Source organism: Girardinichthys multiradiatus, chromosome 11 (genome assembly GCF_021462225.1).
Source record: "Girardinichthys multiradiatus isolate DD_20200921_A chromosome 11, DD_fGirMul_XY1, whole genome shotgun sequence".
Lineage (NCBI taxonomy): Eukaryota > Metazoa > Chordata > Actinopteri > Cyprinodontiformes > Goodeidae > Girardinichthys > Girardinichthys multiradiatus.
The window spans coordinates 629,930-645,000 of NC_061804.1; the positions used below are offsets into that span (position 1 = coordinate 629,930).

General features: G+C 45.0%; 1 protein-coding gene across 1 annotated transcript in view; it reads right to left on the reverse strand.

Moving 5' to 3' along the window:
- Positions 1-1,755: 1,755 nt before the first annotated feature.
- The window catches only part of camk2a (calcium/calmodulin-dependent protein kinase II alpha), a 45,421-nt gene continuing 32,105 nt past the window's right edge, over positions 1,756-15,071 (reverse strand). The window contains exons 5-17 of the mRNA XM_047379314.1: positions 13,621-13,686; positions 13,414-13,486; positions 13,128-13,230; positions 10,038-10,121; positions 9,489-9,583; positions 9,276-9,398; positions 9,109-9,192; positions 4,869-4,911; positions 3,448-3,488; positions 3,304-3,352; positions 3,149-3,224; positions 2,070-2,164; positions 1,756-1,988 (exon numbers count right to left, since the gene is read on the reverse strand). Of these exons, the coding sequence (XP_047235270.1) occupies positions 1,756-1,988; positions 2,070-2,164; positions 3,149-3,224; positions 3,304-3,352; positions 3,448-3,488; positions 4,869-4,911; positions 9,109-9,192; positions 9,276-9,398; positions 9,489-9,583; positions 10,038-10,121; positions 13,128-13,230; positions 13,414-13,486; positions 13,621-13,686 (1,165 nt within the window). The remainder of the gene's footprint in view (positions 1,989-2,069; positions 2,165-3,148; positions 3,225-3,303; positions 3,353-3,447; positions 3,489-4,868; positions 4,912-9,108; positions 9,193-9,275; positions 9,399-9,488; positions 9,584-10,037; positions 10,122-13,127; positions 13,231-13,413; positions 13,487-13,620; positions 13,687-15,071) is intronic.

The following is a 15,071-nucleotide window of genomic DNA, read 5'->3' on the forward strand; positions in this document are numbered from 1 at the left end:
TCTTCAACATTGCGTGGCGGTCGGGGACAGTGCCTCTGGACTGGCAGACTGGGGTGGTGGTCCCCCTTTATAAGAAGGGGGACCGGAGGGTGTGTTCCAACTACAGGGGGATCACACTCCTCAGCCTCCCTGGTAAGGCCTACGCCAGGGTATTGGAGAGGAGAGTCCGGCCGATAGTCGAACCTCGGCTTCTGGAGGAGCAGTGTGGTTTTTGTCCCGGCCGTGGAACACAGGACCAGCTCTATACCCTCTACAGGGTGGTCGAGGGTTCATGGGAGTTTGCCCAACCGGTCCACATGTGTTTTGTGGACCTGGAGAAAACATTCGACTGTGTCCCTCATGATGCCCTGTGGAGGGTGCTCCAGGAGTATGGAATCGGGGGCCCTTTATTAGGGGCCATCCGGTCTCTGTACAAGCGGAGCAGGAGTTTGGTTCGCATTGCCGGCACTAAGTCGGACCTGTTCCCGGTGCATGTTGGACTCCGGCAGGGCTGCCCTTTGTCACCGGTCCTGTTCATAACTTTTATGGACAGGATTTCTAGACGCAGCCAAGGGCCGGAGGGGGTCTGGTTTGGGGACCAGTGGATTTTGTCTCTTCTTTTTGCAGATGACGTGGTCCTGCTGGCCCCCTCTAGCCAAGACCTACAGCATGCGCTGGGGCGGTTCGCAGCCGAGTGTGAAGCGGCTGGGATGAAGATCAGCTCCTCCAAGTCCGAGGCCATGGTTCTCGACCGGAAAAGGGTGGCTTGTCCTCTTCAGGTTGGAGGGGAGTTCCTGCCTCAAGTGGAGGAGTCTAAGTATCTGGGGGTCTTGTTCATGAGTGAGGGAAGAATGGAGCGGGAGATCGACAGACGGATCGGTGCGGCTGCCACAGTAATGGGGGCGCTGTGCCGGTCCGTTGTGGTGAAGAGAGAGCTGAGCCGAAAGCGAAGCTCTCGATTTACCGGTCGGTCTACGATCCTACCCTCACCTATGGCCATGAACTTTGGGTCATGAATGAAAGAACGAGATCCCGGATACAAGCGGCTGAAATGAGCTTCCTCCGTAGGGTGGCCGGGCACTCCCTTAGAGATAGGGTGAGGAGCTCGGAGTAGAACCGCTGCTGCTCCGAGCTCCTCGAGAGGAGCCAGTTGAGGTGGCTCGGGCATCTATACCGGATGCCTTCCTGGGGAGGTGTTCCAGTCACATCCCACCGGGAGGAGGCCCAGGACACGCTGGAGGGACTATGTCTCTCGGCTGGCCTGGGAACGCCTTGGGCTCCCCCTGGAGGAGCTGGAGGAGGTGTCTGGGGAGAGGGACGTCTGGCCGTCTGGTGAGTCTTCTGCCCCCTTGACCCGGTCCCGGATAAAGCGGAAGAAGCCGAGTACGGGTACGAGTTGGTTTTTCACATAAAATTGCAATAAAATATATTTATGTTCGTGGTAGTAATGTGACAATATGTGGAACATTTTAAGGGGTATGAATACTTTTACAAGCCAGTATATTTTCAGCCAATAGCTTCCCAATGGGGAGTTTCATGCTGCTTTCAATATACTCTACAAATTGTTGGAATCTGGAAGTAAATCTCAGTTTCTTAAAAGAAAAAATAACCTGTATATAAATGTTTTTCTTATTAGTACCAGAACACATAGATAGGTTCTGATTAGTTTATTGAATGGACCCCTCAGTAATCAGTTCCTGTTAGAATCTGATTCTACATGAACTCCATCAGATCAGTTTTGGCCCATTGTTCCAGAACAGTCCTGTGGACCGGTTCTTACTTGCTGAGAGTGGAGGGCGATCCTGAGCGGTGGAAGTGAACGATCTGCCACTTCCCGTCACGGCGGTGCCACACCCTGGTCTCCTCTGATTGGGCAGTGCGAGGCGTACCATTGGAGTCGATGTACTGCGTGACTCTGATGTAGGCGATGCAGGCGGCCTCGTCGCCCACCAGGTGGATGTGGGGATTCAGGATGGTGGTGTGGACCGGCTTACTGTTCTTGGACCACACTGACAAACACAAAAACACAAAGGTTACCTGTACAGGTGAGCAGGCCGTGGGCCGTTGTTAAAACCCGGAAATAAACTCACGGTTTTCAAAATAAAAGCGGTGGAAGTCTAAGCCTTCGACCAGGTTCCCCAAAGCTTCTGGCTCGAACGCCGTCACAGCCGGGTCGCACATTTTACTAAACAGACAGAAAAGATTGACCTCACTGACGGGACAGCAGGCTTCAGTAAGAAAACAAACATCTAAAAACCCTTTTCAATAAAAGAGTAAATTATCCATTAAAGTTCAAACAGTCCATGAGCTTCTGAGTACTGAGAGTTCACAGTTTTATAGGTCAGCACAGAACCAGCAGTGGCAGCAGCACCCCTCTCTGGGTCTCCTCACTGCACCAGTGGCCTACTTCCCTTGAACGCATTACAAAGAGGACAGCCAACCACTGACTCAGATGAATGATGCAAGTCTGGGATGGTAGGGTGTCTTTAGCAGCATCGGATGGTGCCTAGAGTCCTGCAGGTTTCTGATGCTTCCCTGACCGGCACAGCTCAGCTACATGAATGGGTCATTAAAGGGCAGCTGCAGTACCTGGGATCATGCTGAGGAAGTCATTAATCACAGCATTTTGAAATAATAAGCAGCAGACTCCCCTATGGATCCCAGCTCTAGTTTTACTGCCTGTGGTCATGTCATCTGCACCACCAATAAGCAGTCGGCCATTTTGAAAAACCACAGCCTGTTTTTCATGTAAGTGTGTGTTTCAGGTGCACGTCATTTTGTTTTTCACATGTCCCAACGATGTTAATGTGTCATGTGATCTGCTCAGCCTATTCTCAGATATTCTTATTGTCCTGGAGAGCGGCACAGAGATCAGCTGAAACACTGCTCATTAATATTTATCATATTCAAAACAAAGAAATACATTTATGAAACAGGGAAAACTTCTCTTGACAGTCCTGTCTGCAGACATTTAACAGCAGTAATATATATATATATATATATATATATATATATATATGACAAACTGAAATATGAATAAGTCACATCAGAACATCCAGAAACCCGACCTGACCTGCAGCCTGCTGTTGGCCTGGTGCATAGAAGCCCTGATGGAGGACTTTCAGAATAAAAGCATGTAACAAAGAGGACAGTGAAGCGTGTTACATACGTGTAGCTCTCAAAGTCTCCATTACTGATGGCCTCGATGAGCTGCTCCGTGACTTTAATAATGTCCTGTTTCCTCACTGAGACACACACACACACACACACTTAGTATGTTTGTTGAATCCTCAGCTGCAGGTCAGTGGATCAGCTGAAACTCACCTCTGGTGTCTTCATCCTCAATAGTGGTGTTTGTGCTCTCAGATGACTCCTGCAGCAGCAAACAGCAATCAGTTAGTGTGACTGGTTCTGGTTCTGGTTCTGTTCATGAGCATTCTGCATAACTGTTATGGTTCAGAGCATTACCTTGACTCCATCAGCCTTCTTGTTGCTTCCACTCTTTCCTCCTGAACGTGGGATAAGAATGAAGAGAAACAGAAGCAGCATAGTGAGAAAAAAAGGAACAAAAGCAGAGAAAAGGAGCGACGGCATCGTTCCGGCGTTCCCTTCAGGAAAACTTGGGCTCTCAGAGGGAAAAGTTGAGTTCAGAGGCAAACATCTGACTGAGCCAGCTGGACAGAGAGAGGGACAGATGGAGGGACGTCCCGCCATCACATGCGGCCAAATTTAGGATCAACTTAAGATAGCTGCAGAGCAGAGAGTCTGTCACATTCCTGAATGTCCACAGCCAACAGATGCAGGAGAACACTGAAACCACCTGCTGCTGCTGGTGTCTGCACAGATACTATCTGACCTTTAACCTCTATCAGGCTGCTCTAACTGAGAAGCTCAGACTGTAAACTGATTGCTGTGTTGTTTTCCCTTTGGAACAGGCCCGGTTCTGCATGCACCCCATGTCAGATGTCTTGCTTGAATGAAGAACTTGATGAATCGTTCAGTTTTAATAGCTGAACAGGAAGAAGGTCACAGCAGGTGGACTACCTGTTCAGATCCATCAGCTTCATCACACTGAGCAACAATGTCCTTACAGCAGAAAAACAGCTGACCTCAAGCAAAAACGTTTTGCTGCATTGGGTTAAGTTTTAATATGTTTTCAAACACAGAAGATGCCTCCTTAATCATCTACCTCTCCATGAAGACCTTTGAACTTCCTGGTTCTGGTGAACACATTGAGTCCAGCTGAACAGGACAGGTTTTCTTTCTGGAGTCATGATGCTGATAAAGATGGAGAGCCTGGATGAATCTCCTCTGAGCCAGAACCGAGACAGAATAGAACCCTGCAGATCTGAATTGGTCTTTGAAGGATCTTTTTGGGATGTATCGATCACATTCTGCTCCGAGCTTCTAACACAGGAACATGACGTGACTCTGTCAAGGATGAAGGATTTTCTGTCAGGAAATCCCTGCAGAGGGACGGTCCTGCATGCTTTTTCTCAGAGCTGATGAACCATACTGAGCATGTGCAGACAGCTGCAAATGATTAGTCCAGCAGGAAGGACTGGGAGCCTGGCGGTGGTTTCCCTTCCTACTATGTTTAGACCTTAGAGACTGGGAGAATCCACAGCAGCTGCACGCACACACACACACACACACACACACACACACACACACACACACACACACAGAGCACTAACCTGCTAACTGTGTGTAAGCTGGGAGCTGATTGGTGAATTTCTTTGGTAAATGTCCCACTACTGAAACATAAACCTGCAGGTCAAAGGTCATGAAGTGACACATTGACAGCCAGTGAGAAACACTCTGACCTTTAACCTGACCTCTGAACTCAAGGGTGGGGGGTTTAGGAAGGAGAGATCTGCATATCTTACCGGAGAAGTTCCTGGTGGCCAACATAGTGGTCAGGATGGCTCCCTGCAGGAAACAAGCAGTTAGAAGTTGGATCTTCAGGTTTTTTGTTGCTTTACTTTTACTTCTTTGTTTATTTCCAAAACAACCACAGCTGCAACTAAAGGCTGCCACATATACCCCTTTTCCACTCCACTCGGTCTTGCTCTTCTCAGCACGCAGGTCACTGTGCTGCTATGAACGTTACTGTGGGATGTTCTCACATTAACGTAATCTGCGTGAAACGATCAGAAAATAAACGCTGCTGTCTGGATGGTGAAGCTCCAAGATTTGCCTGTAGAAGTTAACATTTTGTGCTTCATGAGGAGGTTCTTGTCTCATCCATGGCGATAACAAGGACCAGAACTCTAAAGCTCAGAATCGGGGACTTCTGACCGCGGTGAAGTTAGTTTTAGGTTGGATGTTGGATCTTCTAACTCCATGGATTCAGCAGGTCTTCCTCCAGTTTGATCCGATGCAGGCAGTCTGATTACGGGCAGCTGCTCTCTGCCTGCTCCCTCCTCCTGCAGACGCTGGTTCTCTGAAGGACCGTCAATAGATGTCAGAAACAAACCTGCTGTTTCATGGCAGTTTGTTTGTGTGTTTTGGGGGAATGTTTGTGCGTCTGAACAAATGGTTTAGGATGTTATTAACTACAGCGCCCCCTACCTGCGTGTCATTCAGAAAGCTGATGTGTTCTTTTTCTTTCAGCCTTCAAGCGTGATTTATGATTAGTAAATAGTAAAATTATATTTGGGTTTGACCCGCTCCGGCTGTTGAGTTCTTTAATATTATTTTAGTCTTTAATACTGTCTATATGTAGTCCCGACTGAGCCCCGGTCCTACCTGCTCAGCAGCAGGGGCTAAAGAACCGGTACGGTTTTTTCCGTACCGGTCCGGAATAATCAGTAATTGAAACGCTCGTAATGCGGGGCGAGTGGAGCAGACCCGGGCTTAATAGAGCCGGTGGAAAAGGAGCATTTGTTGTGCGTTCTGTGAGCATCGCGTAGTCCTCACACACTGTTCGCCGATGTTCAAGCATACCAATTTCCTACATTTCTGGTGACAACTTTCTACATTTCCCACAATTTTGCCACAGCATCATCGGATGAGGAGGAATAGCTCATTTGTTGTGTAGCTTTGGCAAACAAAATGAAAAGAAGGTGGTGTATAAGGCTATTAAACTATAATAGGGACAAAGAAGGGGAATACACCTGTCAATGCGGTGCAGACAGACCGGCTGCTCAGAGCAGTCTGTCACATATAAAACTGTCAAGCAGAAAAACTGTCAAAAAGTGACCTTTGCGTAGACAAGTCTTACTACGGTACGGAGCCCGCGAGGGGACATGGAGGAATTTTTTTTTATTTTGCGTTCTCACGCAATACTTGTGGGATAGTTTCCAAACCAAATAACTGCAAAAATGGAACAAACACTACTCTTGAGATTTATTGAGTTTTATTTTGAAATCTGCCTTAAATAAAAGGATCTTCAATCAGACTTGAAGACAGTTATTATCCACAAGCTGTCAAACTACTGAACTCTGGACAATAAAACTGCATGAAACCACATCCGTGACACTTTATTTGCTTATTACTGCTGCATGATGTGTACTTTTTGTCCACCCCACTTTTGTTTTTATCGTGATTTGAACGATTCTTCTTATCCTAAGCATTTAATGGCATTGTTTACTGCGTGTTAACCTGCATATGACAAATAAACCATATCAATCACATATCAGTGCTGTTTGTTTTGTGAGCAGTTTGTCAAATGTGCTGCTGTTAAAAAATGCACAGCGTTCTCAAGGTGATTAACAACTTTTGCGAGCAAACGCAAAAGTATTGCATGGGGACGCAAAAGAAAAAAATCCCCCCATGTCCCCTCTCGGGCTCCGTAAAGTCTTACAGACGTCAACTGAGTCAAGTACGCACAACTATGTGGGAGCTTTCAGTCCTGCACAAGTAAAATCTGGATTAACAAAAAACAGACAGTTACAACAACATTAAAGAAAAAAAAGCTGACGTAAAAAGCTAAGGAATAAAGATAAAAGTGGTCAGTGAAGAGCAACGTCTGATATGGACAGGGAGGTCATTCCATCAACTGGGATCGGAAACGCTAAAGGCTCTGTGCCCTCTGAGCTTTCTGTTGGACTTCGGCACCTCCAGGAGCAGCTCGTCAGCTGACCTGAGGCATGGAGCACGAGAACATGGGTGAAGCAGCTCAGAGAGGAAAGATGGGGCAAGACGTAGACTTTTAGACACTTTAAAGAGGATCTAAAAATGAACTCTAAGATGTGCCGGCAGCCAGTGGAGGGAAGCCAGGGTGGAAGTGATCTGCTCCCTCTTACCAACTCCAGTTAGAAGCCTAGAAGCTGCATTCTGGACCAACTGGAGACATTTCAGGGAGGACCGGTTGACTCTAAGGTAGAAAGCATTACAGTAATTGAGCTGTGATGTAAGGAATGCATGAACCACAGCGCCAACCTGGCGATCTAATTAAAAATGATGGTCCATTATAAAACCCAAACTAGAGACTGTTTGCTATAAATATGACACCAACTAGGTCTATACCCCGTCACTTCTGTTTATTTGTTGTTAAAACTTAGGAAGTTTAAGGCCATCCAGGCTTTGGTGTTTTCCAGCCCCAAAGAAGCAGTTTGATAGAGAGGGCTTCTTTATTTAGTAGCATACAGTATATATCTGACGCTCATCAGCGTAACAATGAAAGAAGATCCCATGATTCCTTAGTATTTAACCCAGAGGAAGCAGATAAAGGCAGAAGAGTAGGGGACCTAAGGCTGAGCCCTGTGGAACCCCATGGGATAGAGGAGCAGAAGAGGATTCAGAACCTGCTATTCTAACACACATGGTTTTAGTCACCAAAATAAGAACTAAACCCATTTAATGCAGTACCACAAATAGCCAGCTGGTGATGTAAACCAGATACTAGAATATTGTGGTCCACTGTATCAAAAGCAGCAGATAGATCCACCAGAAGAATATGTTCACCAGAATCAGTTGACATGAGGATATCATTAAAAACTTGTACTAAAGTTGGTTCTGTGCTGTGGTGACCTTAAAACCAGACTGAAAAACCTCCCAGATATTATGGTCGTCTAAAAGATCTTAACCTGAGTTAGGACAACTTTCTCTAAGGGTGTATTCAAACCAGGAAAGTCCTTTGGTCCGCTTGTTTGGTCCAGACCAAAAGCGAACTGTATTTCTTTCATTTGGTGCGGTTTGTTTTCACATTGTACTTTAATATTATTGTGAGGCTGAAGAGCAGCTCATTCAACACAGACTTTGAGACGTTCCATTTATAATGTTGGAACCCTGTTGGAGAACGCGTGATGAACGCCGACGTTCTCTACGTGCCTTGTCCCACAACAAGCTTGTAGCGTTGCTAAGCAACAGACAGCTTATCAGGTATGATTACCTTACAACACACACCTTTGCTACCGGCTACGGTGGCTTTTTAGGTCCAAAGAGACGTACGCTTTTTGTAGTTGGTTCGGATCGGGGCTGGTTTGTATTCAGACCATAAGCGAACCGCACCAGAGTCCGTTTGGAAGCGGACCGAGACCACCTCAAAAAGTGGGTCTCGGTCCAGTTGTTTGGTCCAGACCAGGGTTCGCTTGAGTGTATTCACACCTGCACAAAAAGTCCAGACCAAGGGGGGAAACGAACTGTGGTCCATTTAAAGTGGACCAAAAGGGGCAAGTAGTAGCCTAGAAGTAAAAGGCAGCTTGGACATGGGCTTCAAATCTGCCAACTCAGTTTGGTCCAGGCCCGGTTTCTCAAGCACCGCAGCATGCTGGAAACCTACAGAGACAATACCTGACAACAAGCTGCTGTTAAATGTAGAGAGGATCACCTGCCCTATGCTGGGAAAAGGTGAGGGAGGACAGGATAACAGAGAGAACCTGATGGCTTGTCACTGGTTGAAATTTATCAGACACCTGGACAAGAGGAGTTAGAACCAGGGGCTGAGATGAGGACTCTTGTGGTAACAACCTTCTTTATAGATAATTGCAAAACGTTGTTACATGTCTCAGAAGATGCTTCCAGGCAGATACGTTAGGACCTTTAGAAGAGTCAATAGTTTTAAACAACACATGGATTATTTTGAGAGGACACAGTAGTGTTTGGCACAGTGAAACCATTTGTTCTTCTTTCTTTCATTGAATGTCAGAGTATTATTTGGAACTTTGTTTTGAAAATCCTCACCTTCAGCTTCCTCCTGGCGTTAAATTTCTTCAAACACTCGACCGTCTCTTGTCGATGCATACAAGATGCCACTGTGGAGCGATGCTTGGACGAAGAGAGAACATTATCATCGTCATTATCATCATCATCATCATCATTCTCAGGCTGCAGCAGGGATGAAGACTTACAGAGATCCAGGGATGCTTGAGTGCCTCGGCCGCTGTGATCCGTTTGGCCGGGTTGATGGTCAACATCTTGTTAATCAGATCTTTGGCTTCAGGGGTCACCGTGTCCCACTCTGGGGAAGGAAACTAAGAGGCAGGGAAAGAAGATGAAGTCTGACAAATGGCTAAGCAGCATTATTCTATATCTGTGACATCACAATGAGTCATGTGACTCACGTCGTAGGCTCCAGCTTTGATCTGCTGGTAGAGACGATGCTGATCTTCGTCCCAGAACGGAGGATACCCGACCAGCAGGATGTAGAGGATCACGCCTGAGGAGCAGACAAGCAAACAAAGAGAGTTTATTTTATTTATAGATCTTCCTTCACAGATAGTCACAAAGATCTGAGTCCAAACTCTGACGACAAGGTAAAAAACTAAGGAAGCTTGTTCCCCAGTTGAGGTAACAGGTAACCAGTAACAAGGAGATCAAGGACTGTTGATACATGTGAACAGTGTGTTACAATATTCTAGACAACATATTTCTCAAATGATAAAAACAGTTTGGGACAAGTTGTTCTGATGACCTTGGAGAGACACTGACTGGTGGATGGCGAAGTGCAAAAGTCCAATCTGTTGCCTGATCAGAGGAACCATGCTCTACTGCGAAATGATCAAGGACTTTGTTCTCTCAGAATTATTTTAAATGTAAAAATATCATCTGAGTAAACGTGATATCAGTTAAATGGAGAAATAGGAGAAGAGAAGAGAAAAGAGGAATCTGACCGCAGGCCCAGAGGTCGACAGCCTTCCCGTATGGATCCTTCCTCAAAACCTCTGGAGACAGATAACCTGGAGTTCCTGCAAAGCCTGAAAACACATAAAGATAAACAGAATAAGTCAAACAAATAAAGCAGGTTCAACATCTGCAGCCACATGGTTACCCTCCTGCTTCACCATCATCCCAGTACCCAAGAAACCCACCATCGTAGGATTAAATGACTACAGGCCTGTAGTCCTGACGTCTGTGGTCATGAAATCCTTTGAGCGGCTGGTGTTGAAGCTCCTGAAAGACATCACAGGCCCCCTGCTGGACCCCCTGTAATTTGCTTACCGAGCAAACAGGTCAGCAGATGATGCTGTTAACTTAGGTCTACACTTCATTCTGCAACACCTCGACCACCCAGGGACGTACGCCAGGATCCTGTTTGTAGACTTCAGCTCGGCCTTCAACACCATCATACCAGACATCTTCCACCAGAAGCTCATCCAGCTCAACGTCCCAGCCTCCACCTGTCAGTGGATCAACAGCTTCCTGATGGACCGACAGCAGCAGGTGAGACTGGGGAGCATCTTCTCCTGATCCAGATCAATAAGTACTGGTGCCCCCCAGGGGTGTGTTCTATCCCCACTCCTCTTCTCTCTGTACACAAATGACTGCACCTCATCGGACTCGTCCGTGAAACTCCTGAAGTTTGCAGATGACACCACTGTCATTGGACTGATCCAGGACGGTGATGAGTCTGCATACAGACAGCAGGTGGATCGGCTGGTACACTGGTGTTGTCAGAACTACCTGGAACTCAACCCACTCAAGACTGTGGAAATGGTGGTGGACTTTCAGAGAACACCACCCCCATACACCCCCCTCACCATCCTCAACAACACTGTATCGGCCGTGGATCACTTCAGGTTCTTAGGAACCACCATCTCTGAGGACCTGAGATGGTCTTCACACATAGACACTGTTCAGAAGAAGGCCCAGCAGAGACTGTACTTCCTGAGGCAACTCAAGAAGTTCAACCTTCCACAGGAGCTACTGGTCATCTTCTACACTGCCATCATTCAGTCTGTCCTGTCTTCATCCATCTCAGTGTGGTTTGGATCATCTACAGAACAGGACAGGTCCAGACTGCGACGAATAATCAGGACTGACCTTCCCTCCATCCAGGACTTATACAGGTCAAGGGTCAGGAGAAGCTAACATCTCTGTAGACCCCTGTTTATAATTTTACCTTCAGGTGGCGCTACAGAGAAAACACCTTTAAGCCAGAGTCAGCAAGTAATTTTGATAAAATAGTTCTGAAATAAAAAAGGCAAATTTAATGAACTCAAACTGAATCAAAGTTGGTTTAAAAAAAAAAATAAGATTGAATGAACAAAATGTACATTTATTAAAAATATTGAACAAGTAGAGCAACTGGACTGTAAGGACCTCACGTCACACATGACATTCCTCACGCTGAAAAATAAGAAAGCTAGAGGGGGGTGGATCGATCCACAATATGGATGCCAACTCGGGATCAGTATCGGGTCAATACTAGCATGATGAGATCGACGCGTTGGTTTCAGATTCTCTTCAACATGTCCACCAAACTCAATCAGTGGAGCAGCTTCTCTCCCTGCTGCTCCGGCAGAGAGGTACAAAAACAGCTGAGGAAGGAGGAGGAGACCCTCAAACCAGACAGAGACACAGAGACCAAGGTCTCTGGCTTTTCAGTAAAAAATCAGGAATATTCAGGTCATCTCCAGCATGAACAAATGTTTTTTTTCCACAGTGTAATCGGTGATCAGCGATAGGTTTTAGCACACTGTTATTAACTATGATATACTCAGCCAGTTGAAAAAACCCTTAATTGTTTTTTGGAAGTCAAAAATATAGACTTACATGAAGATATCAACCTTAACCCTGAAATATGAACATGACTGAATATAATAACCCTCTGTTTTAACTGTTGAAGGAAAAATTGTGTTCCTGTTTGGGCTACATGCAGATTACAGTTACAGACTTCATTATCAGAATCATTTGGTTATTTCACCCAGATGAGATTCATATACTGGGGAATTATTTTAGTATTTTTATACAGTTTTAAATTGATATAGTTAGTAAATAAAAACATTTTTATTTACCTAAAATCTTTGTTCTTTATTTTATCATAATGATAATCAACTAACCGAAGGGAAAATCATAAAATAATTCAAACATCACAACATTTCAAGTAAAGTACCAGTATCTACGAAACTAGCTTTGTATTTACTTGGTATTGGATTGGTACCAGAATTCTCAGTATCGCACACCTCTAAACAAAGCCCAGACTGAATGGACTATGAGTGATCCGTTCACTGCATGGTTCATTCAGAACTCAGTCTAAGTTCTGCCGAGCTGGTTCAGTCTCTTTCACAGCTTGGTGGACAAAGTGCATGCTGGGATACGGGATCCCTTTTCCATTCAGCAATGCACAAAGAAACAGAGCAGGAAGACGAAGGACATCAGAGGGTTGGAACTGAATTAAATTCTCGTGTGTTTCCATTCTAGTATGTTGGCCGGTTATTAATAGAAATAACACTGATTGGATTCGGCTGTAAATCCTCCATCAGTAGTCCAACAGGGAGCAGTGTGCAGCAGAATTAAAGCACTTATATTCACAGTGTTTTTTCCCTTGTATTTATTATTTATCATGACGTACATCAGGAAATAGAATAGGTAGGCTAGAATGTATAAGCTTGAAAACAATCAGAACCATCAGAACCTATGACTGCAGCGGGTTGCGACATTCTGTCCGCCTGAAATATTCCCGCCCTGCGTTGGGAGCACTTACAGCTGACAAATAGTTAAATCTAATTCTGTGATCATTAGATGTGATTCCAGGGGGCGCTGTCGAGGCTGTTCAACCGAAATATTCCGTCATATATTAGACCTGAGTTCGAATTTCTTACCTTAACATGCAAATGTGAGCCGGTGTGACGATAAAAATCCTTCAACACCAGCAGACATAATCTCAGTCTGAACGTTTCATCAAACTTGAGAGCTCTGATTGAACAAAGACAGGTGATCATGTTTCAGTACTCTGAATACAACAGTCAGGACTGTCTCACCAAACCAGGCCTGCTGGTCTCCCTCCACCTCAATGGCGAGGCCGAAATCCGCCAGTTTCACCGCTGCTCCTTTAGACTTGGAGGCCAGCAGCAGGTTCTCTGGCTGAAGACACAGAACAAATGCCAACATGCTAATTCTGCTCATTGGTTTACATGAGGAACGCTTACAATGCTAACAGGAGGTCCTGAGCGTTTGTAGAACAAATGAAAACCATCAGAAACAATCTTTTACATAAACAGTTTAACACAATCTCTCAGAAAACATCCGATTCTCCAGGACATTTACCTTTAGATCTCGATGGACCACACCCATCTGATGACAGTGAAGCACTGCCTCCAAAATCTGCTGGATGCAGTGGCTGCAGATAAAGGTCAAAGGTCACATAATGCAGCTGGCTTTAAAAGATACAAACTGAGCCTAAGCAAGAAGTAGAGGATAATGAGGGGAGGCGTTGTGTCTACAGACAGATGAAGGAGCAGGTGTGGTTCTCACCTGGCGTCAGCTTCACTGTAATATTCCCTGGCTACGATGTCTTCAAACAGCTCTCCACCTGTGACCCTGAGACACACATAAAACGAAGGACAGTTTAAACAAACTAACAGCTGTAAATAAAAAGGATTCCTCCTGACTGTAAAGAGCAATTTTTCATGGCAATTGTTCCTTTGAGCTGCAGTTGAGAATAACAGAGTTAATCTGATTTAAATCGAGGCGAAAATTGACCCAGCAAGTGAAATAAACTGAATTAGATGTACAAATAGATTAAAAGAGATTATTTATAAAGAGATGGCAACATCCAGGTTCCAGGAGAGGAGCTGCTACTGCAGAATAAAGTACAGAAACAGAAGGTGACAGAAAATGTCTGCAATGCATTAAAACAAACGTTTCTATAAATATGCAATAAATTTGGCTTGAAACAATGTAAAACAGCAGAATATGATGTAACAGAAGGTGTTTGGTTCACAGCAGAACTGAGTCAACACAAAGAAAACCAGTAATAACAGATCCTTAAAGACCGCAGTCTAATACTGCTGTGACCAGCACAGGAGTGTGGACAGAAAATTGGTTTTCTCAGTGAATTGATTTATTTTTGTAATTTAAACCATCTAAAGATTCCTTAATGACTGACTGCGGGGTGTGACCTCAACACACTGATCAATCATTTATTCCTCATTGGTTCAGGCTGAATATGGTGGCCTGATTTACTGGGATTATGCTGTGCAGCCTCAGATTGTTAAAACTAAATCACTTCTTTTCTCAGATTTCTGCCTTCGACCAGTCATTAGATCTGCCAACACAGACTGAAAGAGCTGAAGTGGCTGAGCTACAGTCTAATGAGGGCTGATGAAAACTGAACCCTTGGATGTGTTGAAAATATTTCTTATTTTTCATTTAGGATAAATTGTCCTCTAATTGACAGTAAACTAATGATAAGTGCTTGTTAAAAGAAAGTTTTGAATTAGAATTGTTTTTGTTCTCCATAAAAATGAAATACTAATAGGAAATGATGGTCTTCACTTGTTTCCTCCTCAACAGAATATTTAACTGAATTTTATTGAAAAAACACATTTATATAGACAGCAGTCAGTCAGCCAGACAGTCAGTCAGTCAGACAGACAGACAGACAGACAGACAGACAGACAGTCAGTCAGTCAGTCAGACAGACAGACAGACAGACAGACAGACAGACAGAAAAGACAGACAGAAAGACAGACAGACAGACAGACAGACAGTCAGTCAGACAGACAGACAGACAGTCAGACAGTCAGTCAGTCAGTCAGACAGACAGACAGACAGACAGACAGACAGTCAGACAGACAGACAGACAGACAGACAGACAGACAGACAGACAGTCAGTCAGTCAGTCAGACAGACAGACAGACAGTCAGTCAGTCAGTCAGTCAGACAGACAGACAGTCAGACAGTCAGTCAGTCAGTCAGACAGA